Source organism: Mirounga leonina, unplaced genomic scaffold, assembly GCF_011800145.1.
Source record: "Mirounga leonina isolate KUSES-001 unplaced genomic scaffold, KU_Mleo_1.0 Mir_224, whole genome shotgun sequence".
In the NCBI taxonomy this organism is placed as follows: domain Eukaryota; kingdom Metazoa; phylum Chordata; class Mammalia; order Carnivora; family Phocidae; genus Mirounga; species Mirounga leonina.
The window spans coordinates 2,515,127-2,533,072 of NW_023270615.1; the positions used below are offsets into that span (position 1 = coordinate 2,515,127).

The following is a 17,946-nucleotide window of genomic DNA, read 5'->3' on the forward strand; positions in this document are numbered from 1 at the left end:
GGTAGGTCTGCATTGCTGTATATTACCCCCTGAGAACTGGTTCCGCTGTGTCCCAGGGATTTTGGACTGTTATGTTTTCATTTTCAACTGTCTCCATGTATTTTTTAATTTCCTCTTTGATTTCTTCATTGACCCATTAGCTATTTAGTAGCATGTTGTTTAGCCTCCACATGTTTTGTGGGCTTTTTTCCAGTTTTTTTCTTGTGATTGATTTCTAATTTCATACTGTTGTGGTTGGAAAATATGCATGATACGAGTTTACTCATAAATTTAATGAGGCTTGTGGTCTAACATGTGATCTCTCCTGGAGAATGTTTCATGTTCACTTGAAAAGAATGTGTATTTTGTTGTTTTTGGATGGAATGTTTTGTGTATATCTGTTAAGTCCATCTGCTCTAATGTGTCATTGAAAGAAACTGTTTCCTTATTGATTTCTTGCCTGGATGATCTATCCTTTGATGTAAGTGGGGCATTAAAGTCCCCTATTATTGTTGTATTACTGTCATATTCTTCCTTTATGCCTGTGAATATTTCTTTATGTATTTAGGCATGCCAATGTTGGGGGCATGTATGTTTACAATTGTTTTATCCTCTTGTTGGATTGACCCGTTTACCATTATGTAGTGTCTCTTGTTAAAGTGTTTGTTTTAAAATCTATTTTGTCTAGGGGCGCCTGGGTGGCTCAGTCGGTTGGGTGGCCAACTCTTGATTCCAGCTTAGGTCATGATCTCAAGGTCGTGGATCAAGCCCTGCATCAGGCTCTGTGCTCAGAGCAGAGTCTGCTTGACATTCTCCCTCTCTCTGCTCCCCTCCCCTCACTTGAGCATGCTGTCTCTCTAAAATAAATAAATCTTTAAAAAAATTAAATCTATTTTGTCTGATACAGGTATTGCTACCCCAGATTTTTTCTCCCACTTCTATTTGCAGGGAATATCTTTTCCCATCCTTTCATTTTCAGTCTGTATGTGTCTTCAGGTCTGGAGTCTCTTGTAGGCAGAATATAGATGGGTCTCATTTTTTTTTTAACCCGTCTCACCCGCTGAACACCCATTGTGTTAACTTTTCTGTTTGATTTGCGGGTCTCTGTTCCTTTTTTCTGTTCTTGCTCTCTTACCGTGTGATTGATGACTTTCTACAGTGTTATGCTTGGATTTCTTTCTCTTTATTTTTTGTGTATCATAAGTTTTCGGTTTGTGATTACCATGAGGTTCATATATAACATCCTAAGTATGTAGTGGTCTATATTAATTTGGTCATTTAAGTTCAAACACATTGTAAAAGACCCTTTTTACTTCCTCCTCCATATTTTATGTATATGTTGTCTTTTTTTTTTTTTACATGTTTTTATTCATAATTTTCTTCTCATTATGGCCTTTTCTCTACCACTTAAAGAAGCCCCTTTAACATTTGTTGTAAGGCTGGCTTAGTGGTGATGAATTCCTTTAACTTTTGTCTGGGAAACTTTCTCTCTCCTTTAATTCTAAATGATAATTTGTGGATAGAGTATTCCTGACTATAGGTTTTTCCTTTCAGCTCCTTGAATATACTATGCCACTTTCTCTGGCCTGCAAAGTTTCTGCTGAAAAAAATCTGCTAATAGTTTTATGGGGTTTCCCCTGTACATAACTTTTTGCTTCTCTCTCAATGCTTTTAAATTCTCTCATCTTTAACCTTTGACATTTAAACTATTACGTGTCATGGATTTCCTTTTCATCTGGTTGGGAACTCTCTGTGCTTCCTGAACCTGATGTCTGTTTCCTTCCCAGGTTAAAGAAATTATCTGTTATTTCTTCAAATATGTTTTCTGCCCCTCTCTCTTTTCTCCTCCTCCGACCTGTATAATGCAAATCTTTTTTTGCTCAGTGTTTTCTGAGCAATCCCTTAACCTATCTTCATTTTAAAATTCTTTTTTGTGCTCTTCAGCTTAGGTGCTTTCCATGACCCTGTCTTCCTAATTGATAATCCATTCTTCTGCATCTGCTAATCTGTTGTTGATTCCCTCCAATGTATTTTTTTTATTTCAGTTACTGTGTTCTTCAGCTTTGTTCTTTTTTATGTTTTCTCTTTGTTGAAGCTCTTACTGAAATCTTCCACTCTTCTCTCTTGTCCAGCGAGCATCTTTACAATCATTAAATTCCTCATCAGGCATATTGTTTATCTCTGTTTTATTTCGTTCTTCTTTTGTGCTTTTGTTCTTTCATTTGGATCATATTCCTCTGCTTCCCCATTTTGATTGATTTTCTGTGTTTCTATGAATTCGGCAAACAGCTACTTCTAAACTTGAAGTATGTATTGTGTATGGTCATACCTTATGTAGACTGTGTGTGTTCTCTGACTTGGGCTGGCTGGCTGGAGCTGTGGCTGGTGTGGGCTTGGGGTCCTGGGGCACTCTGTGCTGGAGCTGCCCTGGTGGGATGGCCAGAGCTCAGGTGGGCACAGGCCAAGGCATTCCCAGGGCTCTCCATGCAGTGGGTGTGCTGGCAAGACAGCTGTAGCTGAAGTGGGTACAGGCTGTCCCAAGGCTCTCTGTGCAGATGGTGCCCTGGGGGGCAGCTGGAGCCAAAGTAGGGTATAGGTTGGGGGGTCCCAGGGTGCTCCATGCAGGGGTGTCCTGGCAGGACAGCTGAAGCTGAAGTGGGTGAAGCAAGGTTATCCTGGGGTGCTCAGAGGAGTGGGTGCCCTGGTGGGATGACTGAAGCTGAGGATGGCCCTTGCTGGGGTGTCTTGGGGCTCTATGTGTAGGCGGCACCCTGAAGGGTGGCTGGCACAAAGGCAGGGTGCGGGCCGGGAGTCTCCGGCTGCCCCAGAGCGGGGTGGCGGGGGGGCACCTGGAACGGAGGCAGGCATGGGCCAGAGCGTCCCCGGGCACTTAGCACAGGGGCTGCACTGGGGGCAGTTGGAGACCAAGCGGACATGAGCCAGGACATACACCCAGAGTGCTGTGGGCCGGGGATGCCCTAGGAAGCCCCCGGGGACCGAAGTGGAGCAGGTGTGGAGTGTTCCAGTGCACTTTGTGCCCGTGTCCCCTCGACGCGATGCTGCAGCCATCATGGGTGCAGACCCGGGGTGCTCCGATGCGCCCTGTGCTCGAGCTGCCTTGGGGGCACAGCTCGGGCTGGTGTGGGCCAGAGGCCTGGGGCTCGCGGAGGCGCAGGGGGGCCGTGGCAGCTGGACTCCGCTCCTGTCTGGGGATCAAAGTGGATGGCAAGTATCACCTGTGGTGTTCACCGGCCCCTCCAGCCTGAAGAGCATTCCAGTAGCTCCCCCACTGTTTTGAGGAGGCTGGATCTTTTATAACTAGTTCCTCTTTTATTATTATTATTTTTTATTTTATTTATTTATTTATTTTTAAGATTTTATTTATTTTTACTTGAGAGAGCGAGAATGAGAGAGAGGGAGTACATGAGAGTGGGGAGGGTCAGAGGGAGAAGCAGACTCCCCGCCGAGCAGGGAGCCCGATGCGGGACTCGATCCCGGGACTCCAGGATCATGACCTGAGCCGAAGGCAGTCGCTTAACCGACTGAGCCACCCAGGCGCCCCTAGTTCCTCTTTTAAACTGCAGCTTTTTTCTGTGCCCCAGGGCAGATAAATCTGCTCCGGATCCCTCACTACTGTCTGTCCTCACTCCTGGTGGCAGAGTGGGAGGTGGGGTTCCCTCATTACCATGTCTCTGTCTCTCTCGCTCCTCTCTAAGTGGTTTCTCGAGCTTTTGTGCAGCAGCCCTTCAGTCAGCCCTGTTTTTTGTTTTGTTCTAAGTAGGTTCCACACCCAGCACGGAGCCCATAGCGGAGCCCAATGTGGGCCTTGAACTCACGACCCCGAGATCAGTACCTGAGCTGAGATCAAGAGTTGGGTGCCTAACCGATGGAGCCCCTCAGGTGCCCCAGCCCTCACTTTTTCATCCGGAGTAATTGCTCTGTAACTGGTGTAGGTTTGGTGTGTCCCACAGGAGGTGAATTCCGGGTCTTCCTGCCATCGCCATTTTAGACCCTCAGCTCAAGGAGCCAGTCTTTTTTTTTTTTTTTTAAGATTTTATTTATTGATTTGACAGAGAGAGACATAGCGAGAGAGGGAACACAAGCAGGGGGAGTGGGAGAAGCAGGGAGCCCGACGCGGGGCTCGATCCCAGGACCCCAGGATCATGACCTGAGCCGAAGCAGACGCTTAACGACTGAGCCACCCAGGCGCCCCTCAGGGAGCCAGTCTTCACACAAAGCTGCTCCCACGTTGCACAAGGGGCCCTGTGCTCTCAGATGGTGTGCACTCTCTAGGTGGTCTGAACATGCTCATCATACTGGCCCTGCTCCCGCCGTGCATGAAAGTATTTAGCCAAGCCACGGGAAAATATGCACAAAACCCCACTTTCTGTAACACACAGATGTTCACAGTGTATAGAAGTCCTGCATATACCAATAAAATTTATTTAAAAACAGGTCACTCTCTTCCTCGTTCCTCCCCGCCCTTCATAGTATTTTTTCCTGGAACCGTCCCTGGGGCTGTGCCGCGCTCCCTGCCAGCCCGCCTCATTTCTCTGTCAGGCAGTTCTTGATCAGGGTGACCAAGCAATTTCTGACCACAGAACCTTTCCAAATAAATAGAGATCACAGAGAGGCAAGTCAATGCATTTTGTGACCCTAGATGGGGCACATAAAGGGCAATAAGGGGACCACTAACAAACGTGGCATAAGGGCTCAGGATGAGATTACAATACTGTGTCAATGTTAGTTTCTTGATTTTCGTCATTATCCGGTGATTTTATAGTCCAGTGTTGGCTTTTTGGGAAATCACACTGAAGTCTTTAGTGATAAAGAGGTACTGTGTCTGAGACTTCCTTGCAAAGATTTCAGGCAGAAGTTCTGTGTGCGTGTGTCTTGCATGCATTTGGAGGGAGAGGGAATAGATGATATGGCATGGTCATAAATGGTCAACATTTGGGCAATCTTGAAAGGCAGAGAGGAACTCTGTACCATTTCCCCCACATTTTTGCAAGTCTTAAATGATTTTAAAATCTTGGGGCACCTGGGTGGCTCAGTTGGTTAAGCGTCTGCCTTCAGCTCAGGTCATGGAGTCCCAGGATCGAGTCCCGCATCGGGCTCCCTGCTCAGCAGGAAGTCTGCTTCTCCCTCTGACCCTCCCCCCTCTCTCTCATTCTCGCTCTCTCAAATAAATAAATAAATAAATAAATCTTTAAAAAAAATGATTTTAAAATCTTAAAAAGAATGATCTTGACAGGTGGGAGATCTAGCTGGGAAGAGAACTCTGAACTTGGAATACTTCTGGGCTCCTTGAATTCAGTTGGTTCCAAACCCAGTTCCCAATTGTTGGGTTTCTAAGGAGACTGTGGTCCCATCTTGCTTCAAGCCAGAGTCCCTCCATTGTCCCCTCACCTGGCTGAACAGTCACTGGATGTTGCTCTCCTGGCTGAGCCTCCTCGGTTACCTGAAAGCTCGGGGTTGTCTTTCCCCAGCCTCCACCCCCCGGCTCCCCATGAAGAAGCCTGCATTCTTCTGGGATACCTCCCTGGGATCCATTTTCTCTCTCCTGGAAGAGTTGAATACTGGGTTTACCCATTTCAACATGTAGCAGGATAGCGTAGGTTATGCTGCAGGAACAAACTGCCCTCAGAGTTCAGCTTAACACAATGAAAGATGATTTCTCACTCATCGCAGGATGGTGTGTCGGGGGGTCTCTGCACATTGTACTTGCTCAGGAAGCTGGGCTGATTGAGACTCCGTCTTGTCTCATGACAAGCACTGCAGTAGATGAAAGGGAAGGTGGTAGATGACTCATTGGCTCATTCAAGTTTCTTTCTGAAAGAGACAAATGTTTCCACTGCTGTTTCGCTCCCCGTGAAGTACAACCCTACCTGGTGTTTGTGAGGAGGGGAGGTGGGAATGTTTGTAACATCCCAGTGACTCTCATGGGGAAGCCTCTCAGCAGGTGAGCTGAATGTAATCGTTGTATTTAGGGGGTGCCAGGCTGGCTCAGTCAGTGGAGCCGCCAACTCTTGGTCTCAGGGTCATGAGTTCGAGCCCCACTCTGGGTGTAGAGTACTTTAAAAAAGTTAAGTTTTAAAAACAGTCATAGAAGAGCAGCATGAGAGGCCGGCAGCCCAGAAGCAAGGATTCTGCCTGCCACCAGGGGCAGAAAGACAGGTTGGTCGGGAGTCCCAGAGCATTTCTCTCCTGGAGAGACTTTCCTGTCCTCGAGCTGCTCTGGGCTCTCGCTGTGACCCACTCATGCTGCCGTCATCCTGCCCTCACGTTCTCCGGCTGTTATTTTCTGGGGATGGTCTGTGTGTTAGAATGACAGATGTGCGTATGTGCAGCATGTTTGCGGGCTGCCTGCGCCACCGGGCACTGCACTAGGGTCTGGGATCTCGGGAGCGAAGACAGGGAAGAAAACAGATCCTTTCAGTGCGGAGGGCAGAGCCAAGCCCAGCGTGGGGAGAGACCATCTGATCGTATGGGGAGGAAGAGGGCGGCGGGAGGCAGGGAGAGAAGCAGAAGGAAGACAGTCCCGCAGGTCCGTGCACACATTGTCCGGGTTTTCTGGGCTGTGCTCTCTGGCTTACAGTAGGGCTGGTGATGCAGAATGTGCTCGTGGGCAGGATTCGAAGTCATGGCTGAAAGGCCAACAGTGTGTCCTCTTTTTGCCAACAGATATGAGGCATCTGCCACAATAATGCTAATTTTGCTTTCGTTTAGGTGAAACTTTATAATTGATAAATCAGACACCTTGAAAATCACTGGCTCCTTTCAAATGAGGATGCGGAGATAGGGAACTGTTGGGGTTGGGGTCCTTCAAAGTCCCAAATGCACCAGAACTCAGGGTCCTTATTCCTCGTCCAGGGCACTTCCCACTAATCCATGCTGCCTAGACCTGTTTGAGGTTCCGCAACTGGGATCCTCTCCCTGCCGAGGATCCCACAGTCCAGGGGGAAGAGCTGATAGCCACTCTGGATGGATAGGGGCTCACACGGCCCTCGGTTTTGCCCCGAGTCCGGTAAATCTCTAAGATCTCCCTTTTCTCCAGCTTCCTGTTGGATTGTTAATGAGGATGAATAATACAAGATATGAGCAACTTTTCAGGGAGGACCATATACACACAAGCAGCTCACAGCCGCCACACAATGCTTTGCTGACTCACAGGGGCCAGTGAATAGCCAGCCCTAAGGGTGGCAGGATGGGGGAGCTAAGGAGAGGTCGGATTCCTGTCTGTCTCTCAGCAGGATTCCATTGTCTGTGCAACTTGCAGCCAAGGGACGGGATGTTGGATCTCCGTGGCCAACACACGGACATGTTGAGGATGTAAGCCAACCATATCATTTTCATTTGCTAAGGTTTGGCAAGATTTCTGGCCCCGTGTTAGCCTTACATTGATTAAATGAGATAATGTGTGTATACCTCTTGGCACACAGGAAGTGGGCAATAAATGGTAACTGATAGAATAATAATAATTACAGCAATGATCTTTTTTTTTTTTTTTTAAAGATTTTATTTATTTGACAGAGAGAGACACAGCGAGTGAGGGAACACAAGCAGGGGGAGTGAGAAAGGGGGAAGCAGGCTTCCCTCTGAGCAGGGAGCCCGATGCGGGGCCCGATCCCAGGACCCTGGGATCATGACCTGAGCCGAAGGCAGACGCCTAATGACTGAGCCACCCAGGCGCCCCAGCAATGATCTTAAGTACTGTAATAATGGGGCCACAGTATCAGAGCAATAGTTATTGAATGAGAGCAATGATAAATATAGCAGTAATTGGCACGGGGCGGGGCTCGCAATGGGAGATAAAACTCCAAATGGGAAGGAGTTTTATCAGTGATGTCTGATGATAAATAAGCCTACTAAGTTATATTAAAAAACTGATCTAAGAAATAAAGTCTACTAAGTTATATTAGAAAAAAGAAAAAGAAAAAGCAAGCCAGCGGACACAGCTAGCTGGTGATTTAGTGTTTGTGTGTTCTCTGAAGCCCAGGCCCTCCCCTACTGCAGCTTCCAGGCGGACCTGCTTCCTCCACCCCACCCCCGGGGATGCCAGGACAATAAAAATGGTTCTTTTCAAATTGCTTGGCCTGCCATGCAGATGTTCAAAGGACAGTGATGATCAATGGCTCTTGGGTTTCTCTGTTCACCACTGGGTGCCGAATGCCAGTGGCACTGGCCCCTGGGGGCTGACGGGACCGAAAGCCGCAGGTCACCGTCTCTCTGTGGCTCTCCCTGAGTGAAGCGGCCACATCGTCGGCACTGCTTCGTGGCTGCCGCTGCGTGGCTGGCGTGTGAGTGGAGATCGCCCCTCACCCACGGCCTGGGGGAGGTCTTGTCCCCAAGTCACCAACGGGCTGGCTTCCTTTCCTTCGCCCAGTGACAGGTTCTCTTTCCTTTGTGCAGGAAAATGCCCAGCTAATCAAAGAAGTGGAAGTGGACAAGGTCTGCGCCCTGTCCAGGGACCAGGTGGAGGCCATCAGGCAGCTCTGGCAGGACCCAGGAATCCAGGAGTGTTACGACAGGAGAAGGGAGTACCAGCTGTCGGACTCGGCCAAATAGTGAGTGCTGAGCCCAGGCACACGTTGTCCACGCTTCAGAGAAGCTTCTCACTGGGGAGAAAGTAGCTGCCTGTAAACACTACCTCTTTCCTGCTTGTCACTATCCCCCCCGTGACTCCTTGATGTATCTCTTACCGCTTCCTAAAAACTGTGGACCCCCAAATCTCTGTCCTTGCCCATACCCACCTTTCCTCGCTGTGTTCTAAGCTTCTCTTGTTCAACAAGAAGCTCAATCAAATGCAGGGTTCCTTGGAGGGAACTTATCTCATCTGGGGTGCTGAAATCTTCTGACTTGAATAAGGACTGCTACTGCCTCTGGCTTCTCCTTTCCTCTTCTCCATATCCCTCTGCCTTCTGGTTTCCTGATCAGCAGATGGCAGGATCAATTGCCCTCAAATCTAAAATCGGAGTTTCGACCGGCACTGCAATAGACCCGCTCCAGTGGCTGATCTCGTGCTGCCCTCTGGTGGGCAAGACAGGTTCTGCAGGCCCAGCACAGGGAGGAAGCTCAGTCCACAAGCCCTTTGCTTATTGACTCCCTGGGAAGGCCTCCGCGCTTTAGTTTTGATTCATAAAATTCTAGTTTTAAATCATTAATTCCTAAGGTAAGATGAAATAGATGGTGCTGCATGCAAATTATCCCATGGTGATCACAGAATTCCATGTCTTCAGATTTCAGATCACAGAATTCCATGTCTCCATCAGCTAGGTCACTGGACGCACAAATTGGTCATGTTCCTGCTTGAAGAGGCGGTTTTTCCTGCTTCTGCAGCTCAGCTCTTCCCCGTTGCTCCGTGTCCTCCCCCAGCCTCTGAGAGCCCCAGCATCCCATCCCCTTCGCTTGGGGGGTTGCTGTTGCCCTCCAAGCAGGTGTGGGTAGGTGGTTCACCCCGATCGTCTGGACAAGGCAGTGGGCAGGAGAGGAAGCCTGAAATCTCACCTCCGGTTTCAATGGCCCCCCTTTGGTGCCAGTGCCAGGCTGCGTGTTTCAGGCTGTTGCCCGAGGTTGGCACAACCAAGCTGAGCGCAGGGACGTTTAAATGCAGTAGGGCAGCCAAGTAAGAAACGGAAATAAAAGAAGCCCAGAGAGGGTTTGGGGCAGCTCAGAAAAGAGCCCGAAGGAAGGAAGGCAGTGTCCCAGGGAGGAGGGCAGACGGCAGTGGACAGCTGGGGACCCAGCGACAACTCGAAGGCCGTGAGGCCATCTCTGGGGGCTCGTGCACCGAGAGGCACGTAGGGAACGGCTAGGGGGACCGCGCTGCCCCCGAGACAGTGGCGCTGCGGCACCAGCAGCTGCCCCACCTCCGGAGCTGCTGAGCTGACTCGGACCAGACGCACAGGTGTCGTCTGCTGTGCCAGGACTGTCCGCTTACTGGGACATTCATTTCACCAGAACTCAATGTGCTGCTGTGGGCCAACCTGTGCTCTCTGTCCTCCAGCGACAGACCGTCCGACGGAGGGCTGCACGAGGAATACGGTCCACCTGCCTCCCTGGGCTCCGGCTCCTGCCGCCTGCTGGGCACTGCAGTCCCCGGCGGGGTCCACTGCGCAGGGAGGGGGCGGGGCCACGCCGAAGCACCCCCTCCATCGTTGGCTGGGGCCTGCGTTACAGGTCTTTTACTCAAAAATGCCTTGTATAAAGGCCTTAAAGTTAAAAAACAAAAACAAAAAAAACAAAACAGAAAAAGTGATTTGTTTCCAGCTTAGGAGTTTACTATGCAGCCAGAAATGATCCGGGACAAGCGTTGGCTGATTTTAGATGTTTAATGTCCCAATGAACAGTAAACTTTTTCTTAAAGATTTTATTTATTTATTTGATAGAGAGAGCGAGAGAGTACAAGCAGGGGGAACAGTAGAGGGAGAGGGAGAAGCAGGCTCCCTGCCAAGCAGGGAGCCGGATGTGGGGCTCGATCCCAGAACCCTGGGATCATGACCTGAGCCGAAGGCAGACGCTCAACCATCTGAGCCACCCAGGCACCCCAAACTTTTTCTTATTTTGAAAGAGCTTTGAGTTGGCCTGTTCTATACCTTTATATTCTCATAGAAACTCGAATTCATTGAGCAAAGCCTTCGAGAGCAGCATCTGCGTTCTGTAATGTTCGTGGGTGGGGGTGAGTGTGTGTGTGTGTGTTGGGGGGGGGAGGCTTTGAGGGAGGAAGGCTGCTGAGAGGTCACAGACCGGATCCCATCCTTTCCTTCTGATCCGTTGGCTCCCTCACTGGCCAGGGAGAGGGAAAGCTTAGAGCCGGGAGGAAGAAATGGCATTATTCCCAGATTTCCCAGAGGGCTCATGGAAGCTTCTGATCCATATTCTCTCCCAAACACTCATAGTTGGGGGGCAGGGGGGAAACCCGGTCCAGCGCCAGCTCTCAAGAAGGTCACTGATGGAATCCACGAACCTGAGTGGGGGCGCTGTGAGTTGGGGTGACTTCCCTGGAGTGGGATAGACGTTTCTCCGGTGTCTAAAACGAGTCTTGGTGCCTTGCTGTCTGATACCACAGTTACCTGACTGACATTGACCGGATCGCCATGCCGTCGTTCGTGCCAACACAGCAAGACGTGCTTCGCGTCCGAGTGCCCACAACTGGCATCATTGAGTATCCGTTTGACTTGGAAAACATCATCTTTCGGTAAGACTGTCTCCCTGACATGGTCCGTCGGAATTTGTGTGGCCTTGGAAGTCCTGGGAGGGATTCTTAAGTGTGTTATTCCTCAAAGGGTTCTATCTCCCAGAGCCATATGGGCCTCTCCATCACTGAGTGTTTAACATTATGGGAGGTCTCAAGTCCTGGAATGGAGAGGAACTCACCTTCCTATTCCCCTTAGAACACAGTCTCCTTACTGAAGTCTGGAATAACCCTTAGGTGTAAAAGACACACACACACACACACACACACAGAAAATACCGATGCCTTTTCCCTAAACTTGAATATTATTCTTCCCTATTTATAGTCCCTTCTGTAGCATCTATCCATAAAAATAAAAAAAACTAACAATCAGTACAAAAGTGTATTAATTACATAAGATAATATAAACTATATACAGTTGTGTAAAAAAAGTATGAATTTCCACATACAAATTTAAGAAGTACTTTTAGGATGACTTAAGTAGATCCTCATTGCATTTAATTATGGCAGAAAGAGGAGGATATGGTACTTATGCCCAGCACTGCAAGTTATCCATTAGTTCCCTTGTTCCTCATCAGAGTTACTGCATTATGCTTTTCTAGTCGAGATGACACAGGTCCGGTCCTGCCACAACCAGGGCCTGTCTGTAAACCCGATTCCATCTCTGGGCCTCTGGAGCATTGTGGCACTGGGGAGCCCTCTGGTCGAGCCCCTTGAAAATCTGCATCCAGGTGCCCATGAATGTATGACCGTGACCTGTTCAGAATCAGTGCTGCTTGCTATGTCCGAACCCTGAATCGGGTCCGCAGATGTGTTTGGCCCACTTGGTGTTTTCTAAGCCCCTTTTGAGCCAGTATTCAAGAATTGGTCCATTTTGCTTACAACATTTGATACCTAGTTTCTTTTGAAAGGTTGAGGGGCTGGTCGTGGCGTGCCTACACGTCTGTCCAGCAGGCCTTGGCTACAGCCGCCCTGCAGTCCACTCTCTGGACGGGGCCCCTGGTGTTCTCAAAGTTGCCTGCCGTTCTACTTTGGAGAGGCCCACTTGACTCATTTCCATAAACTGCCTGCCTCCTGCAGTGTTGGAGCTTATGAGCCATCTTTGGGCTAGGACTCTCTTGAGTCTTTTCCCAAAGCCCCAGATAGAGCCTTTGGATTGCCAGAGACGATGGAGGCCACTTGCAGGTCTTTATAGGCCAGAAGGGGCAGCGCCCACGTAATGCGGAAAGGACTCGTGGCTAAGTCTGAGGAGTGGTGAAAAAGAGGCAGGGGGAAGGCCTGGAGGCAGCTGGTAGGCCTGGGAGACTGCCCGCCTTTCTGCCCCTCGCGTGTCTGGTGTCTGGCACTTGACAGTGGTTAGAGCGTCACCTACGTGGATGCTTGTGCTTTCTGCCTGGACTAAGGCAGCAGCTTCCAAACCAGTGTCCCCGAGCATGCTGCTCCCCTGGAGTCACCCCTGCACCCGTCTTCAGTAACTTTTTTATTAATTTATTTTTAATTTATTTATTTGACCGAGGGATAGCACAAGTAGGCAGAGCAGCAGGCAGAGGGAAAGGGAGAAGCAGGCTCTCTGCTGAGCAGGGAGCCCGATGCGGGGCTCGATCCCAGGACCCCGGGATCATGACCCGAGCCGAAGGCAGCCGCTTAACTGACTGAGCCACCCAGGCGCCCCCCGTCTTCAGTAACTTTACTTACAGTATGTGCCTCCTTTGCTAACACCCAGGGTTCCTCTCTGCCGAAAGCAGCGGTGCTCAAACATGGGCATCTTAAGACCCCTTTTCACCTCTAAAAAATTACTGAGGACCCTCAGGAGTGCGCATTCCCAAAATATAATGATTCCTGTCCTCCTCCTCCAAAGAGCCATGTATTCCAACCTTTCAATGTTCTGTGTTTCTGTCGAACAGGATGGTAGATGTTGGTGGCCAGCGATCTGAAAGACGGAAATGGATTCACTGCTTTGAGAGTGTCACCTCCATTATTTTTTTGGTTGCTCTTAGTGAATATGACCAGGTCCTGGCTGAGTGTGACAATGAGGTATGCTGGGTGGGGAGGGGTAGCTGTGGAGAACAGAGACCCATGGCTGCAGTTTGCAAGAAGCTAGCCTGCCCCGGTGTTAGACTGTATTCTTTAGGTTAAGCGGTCTTGCTATTCAAAGTGCAGTGTCTGGAATTAGCAGAACTAGCATCATCTGCGTGCTTGTTAGAAATGCATGCCTAGTCAATCGACCTACACGGAATAAATCCGAACTTGTATTTTAACAAGACTCCAGGTAATTCAAATACACATGAAAGTTTGACAATCACTGGTCTGGAAACCTGGTTCTCAGAGTTGGATGCACGCTGGAATTCCCTGGGGATCTTAAGGAGACACCTGGCATTGGGTCCAACTCCAGATTCTGATTTAGTTGGGGTGGGGGTGGGCTGAGCCTGGGATCGAATCTCAGGTGGTGCCAAGGGTGAGGCCACCCAAAAGCATTGGTTCTCAGTCTTGGCTGCATATTGGAATCCCCTGGGGAGTTTCTAAAAAAGACCATCTTTTGGACCTCACAGTAGAAACTCCTATTTCTTAGGTTTGAGTCGGGGGTATTTTTTCCAAGCCCCTCAGAGGTGCTCAGGCACAGCCAAAGTTGAGCAATGCTCTTTCTCATAAATATCTGGGAACAGGCTTCCTAATCTCTCTCCATGGTGCTCCCAAATTACGTCCCTGAGTTGACATGAGGAGTGGTGTCAGCTGCTTAGAGATGTTCTGACCCACCCTGGTCAGGCATTCCACGTCCTCTGCAGGGTTGCTGTAGGGCTAGCTGCGTGGAACTGCATTAACCACATCTGCCCAGAGAGTGACGATAGCTGTCACTTCTCTGTGAGGTGGGGCTATGTTCTGTGGGATACCACTGTCCTCCCCTTGTCTTTTGCCCAGCCTTGCATGAGACATCCTGACCTCATAGAAAAGTATCTCTTCCTTCTAGGTCATGGTAGTAAACCAGTAAAGAACTCTGCCCAGGATTAGACAGTAACTGTGAGCAAATTATATCTTGTATTTCTTGAGAGCAGGCTTTTCTCTGAGGAGCAGAGTTACATTAGCTAATTAGTAGGAGGATTAACCCATTTACTGGTGTCATTGCAAAGAAGAATAGCAATCTCGGCTGCCACCCAGCTCGTCCAGGAGGGACTTTTTTTTTTTTTTTTTTAAAGCAAAGGCTTCAAGTTATCAATATGAAAAATGAGGTCCAAATTTGTGTCAGGATTTCTTGTTTCTTGGGAAGCTCAAAAGATGATTCAGGGGCACAAAGGACCAGTGCCTCAACCCAGTATGCTTACAAATTAGACATTTTCTCCTCTCCTAAAAATCACAAGGTATTTGGAGAGGAATTCCACTCCAGACTTGTCCTCCTGGGTGTACATACATGTTGTGTCCACTCACTGGACTTATAGGAATTGTTTCTTCGTATATAGTTGACCCTTGAACAACACAGGTTTGAACTGCATGGGTCCACTTACACGTGAGCTTTGTTTCTGATAAATACGGTACAGTACGGGTATTTTCCTTGTAACCTTTTTTTTCTCTAGCTTTAGTGTAAGAATATGGTATATAACATCCATAACATACAAAATATGTGTTATTGGTGAGACTCTGGTCAACAGTAGGGTATTAGTAGTTAAGTTTTTGGGGAGTCAAGTTATATGCACATTTTCGACTATGCCAGGCGATCAGCCCCCCTAACTCCTGTGGTGTTCAAGGGTCAACTTCCTTGCAGATTATTGATAAGACCATCATAAATTTTTTTAAAGCTTTAAAAACTGAGGGGTTACCTGTCCGGTAATAATTTCCAGATCTTGATTGCCAAAAATGTACTGAATAGGAGAATGGGCCCAGGTATGCAGGAGTGGTAGGGAAACATGTCCCTCTGAGCAGGTGTGCAAAGCTTTGTTTTTGTCTGACCACTGCCCTCTATAAAGACCATTGTTTCTTAACTCTTAGAAATCCTTGAGAGCAGGGGGAGTGTGGCCAGCTCAGTCCATGGGGCATGTGACTCTTGATCTCAGAGTCATGAGTTCAAGCCCCACGCTGGGCTCTGTAGAGCTTACTTTAAAAATACCTTATTAAAAAGGTGCCATCTAGGGCGCCTGGGTGGCTTAGTCGTTAAGCATCTGCCTTCGGCTCAGGTCATGATCCCAGGGTCCTGGGATCGAGTCCCACATCGGGCTCCCTGCTCGGTAGGAAGCCCGCTTCTCCCTCTCCCACTCCCCCTGCTTGTGTTCCTGCTCTTGCTGTCAAATAAATAATCTTTAAAAAAAAAAAAAGGTGCCATCCAGAACAATTTTTGTCGCCAGATAAGATTTGTATGTGCCCTGTCTACTTTCCCTAAATTAGGAACATTTGATATATTCTTGCCAGTGACTAATGTTAAGAAATTTTTACTCTTTTTCTACATAATTTTGACCCGATCCTATTATTACATGGGCTTGGGACCTAATTTAAAGTTGCAAACACTAGTATGTTTATCCATAAAATGGGGACCGTTCCCCTAGCAGACCTCGCCCATATTACCCACCTGTAATGCGTGGCGCATGGAAGGCACTCAGCAGCGTCCGTCCCCTGCTCTCCAATGCCCAGCCTTCCTCTGGACAGTGGCTGTGCTGGAGGACCCTTCCTCCCGAGGTCTGGAAGCCCACCCCCAATTAGAGTGAGTGTCTCGGGCCTAATGCACTTTCCCTACTTGGTAACCCCCGTAATTAAAACCGAAAACTCTGTCGAATATAGGTATGAACCTTTTTCCAAGTTTCACAAAGCCTTTCTTATGTGTTATGGGTTTATTTGGGGGGCTGCAGGAGAAGAGAGCCAGAAGGGAAGGGGGGAAATAGAAGCAGGAGGCCTGGTGTCCTGGGGGGGCCCCTGTGCTCACCAGCTTCAGCATGGAGAATGATGTGGAGCTGGCAGCTGGGTGAGGGGACACATGGGTGGAACCAGCGATTTGGCCTGTTGCTTCCAAAGTATTGTTTTTCTTTATTAACCCTAAGTCCCTTGTTTCGCACTTAGAACCGCATGGAGGAGAGCAAAGCCTTATTTAAAACCATTATAACCTACCCCTGGTTTCTGAACTCGTCTGTGATTTTGTTCTTAAATAAGAAGGATCTTTTGGAGGAGAAAATCATGTACTCTCATCTAATTAGCTACTTTCCAGAATACACAGGTAAGTGTCCCTCTTGCCGACCTCCCTGGCAATGGGCCGGCGTTATGCCGACCTCCCTGGCAATGGGCCAGCGTTACTGACATGGCCCCAGAGGGTCATGGTCCCTGGTCCCTGATCTGGGCCCCAGGCCCCATGGTCCCTGATCTGCCTCAAATAGACTTTCTCAGGGAAGCTCCAGGTGCATGACTCTGTTGTTGCCTCAGCACCTCCATACATGCCACCCCCTGTGGAAACTCCTCCTCATCCTCCAAGACCCAGCTCAGGCACGTCGTCCTTGGGGAAGTCCTGCTCACACTCCCTCCACTCATCTGCACTCGGGCGTGCCTCCTGTGTGCTCCCTTGGCCTTGCCTAGCTGTGTCTCCCCGGTCCCCGTCAGAGTACCTGCTCCTTCTCTGTGTAGCTTAGTGTGACAGACCCTTTTCCAGGCACACGGTAGACACTGAAGTTTGTAGATAGAGGACCGATCCCAGGCCGGAAAGTTTATGTTCTGATGCTAATTATTTCTGGTACGGGAAGTCTCAAATATCAGCAAGTTCGATACTGACATTTAGAGTGCTGTTTTAGCACCCCCTTTCCTTTTATTAACTGCATCAGCCATGTGGTGAGAGCCCAAACCAGAACCTTAAATTGGGTCCGTTTTTTCAACAAAGTGCTTTAAAGTACACTTTTTAGATAGCAGTGGACATTTTAAAAGTCTCGTTTACAGGTTCATGATGAGCTATAATAAAAGTTCACACCCTAGGTAAGCTCTTCTCTAGGAATAAGAACTCAATGAAGGATCCCAAGAAAGAACAGGAGTATACGGAAACTGATTGTGGGGAGGACCCGGGGGTTAGTAGCTCTCTTCTTTATTCCTGTAACTGCACTCTTGACTAGGACCGAAGCAGGATGTAAAAGCCGCCAGAGACTTTATCCTGAAGCTGTATCAAGATCAGAATCCTGACAAAGAGAAAGTCATCTATTCTCACTTCACATGTGCTACAGACACGGAGAACATCCGCTTTGTGTTCGCTGCTGTGAAGGACACGATTCTCCAACTCAACCTGAGGGAATTCAACCTGGTTTAGAAGCTGCTGCCCACTCCTCACCCCTCCCAGAAGACAGGATTTGCAAGCTCCGCCCGTTTTATTTGCTAGTGCTCGTGACGTCACCCACCAGGCTGGTGGCACCAAGCCGGCCATGCGGGCCCCAGGGACAGGTGATGGACTTTGTGAGATATTCAAAAAGTCTTTATATTTCTTTTCTTGACTTTTGGCTTGGAGATTTTTTATAGAATTTTTAAAAGCCACTGTGATTTACTGTGTTGTTTAAGTGTGTTTAATAATAGTCCTTAACACATCCTGTATCAGAGGGGTCTGTTAATTTATAGATCATGCCTTGAGACCTCTAGGATTAACTTGGGTGGTATTTTTGTTTTTTTAAAGAAAGTTAATGGGTTTGAAGCTTTTTATTAAATCTTGTAATTTAGAGATTTAAAATTTTCTCTCTTCATGCTGAAGTATGCATTTAACATGCCATCAAACATTTTTTTTTGTTAAATATTTCTTAAGCCAAATTAATGACTATATCAATGTATCTTAG

The 17,946-nt window shown here is 48.4% G+C and overlaps 1 protein-coding gene across 1 annotated transcript in view; it reads left to right on the forward strand.

Moving 5' to 3' along the window:
- GNA14 (G protein subunit alpha 14) overlaps window positions 1-17,726 on the forward strand; it is an 89,353-nt gene extending 71,627 nt beyond the window's left edge. The window contains exons 2-6 of the mRNA XM_035029015.1: window positions 8,392-8,546; window positions 11,048-11,176; window positions 13,078-13,207; window positions 16,211-16,364; window positions 17,242-17,726. Of these exons, the coding sequence (XP_034884906.1) occupies window positions 8,392-8,546; window positions 11,048-11,176; window positions 13,078-13,207; window positions 16,211-16,364; window positions 17,242-17,432 (759 nt within the window). The 3' untranslated portion in view covers window positions 17,433-17,726. The remainder of the gene's footprint in view (window positions 1-8,391; window positions 8,547-11,047; window positions 11,177-13,077; window positions 13,208-16,210; window positions 16,365-17,241) is intronic.
- The last annotated feature ends 220 nt before the right edge of the window (window positions 17,727-17,946 follow it).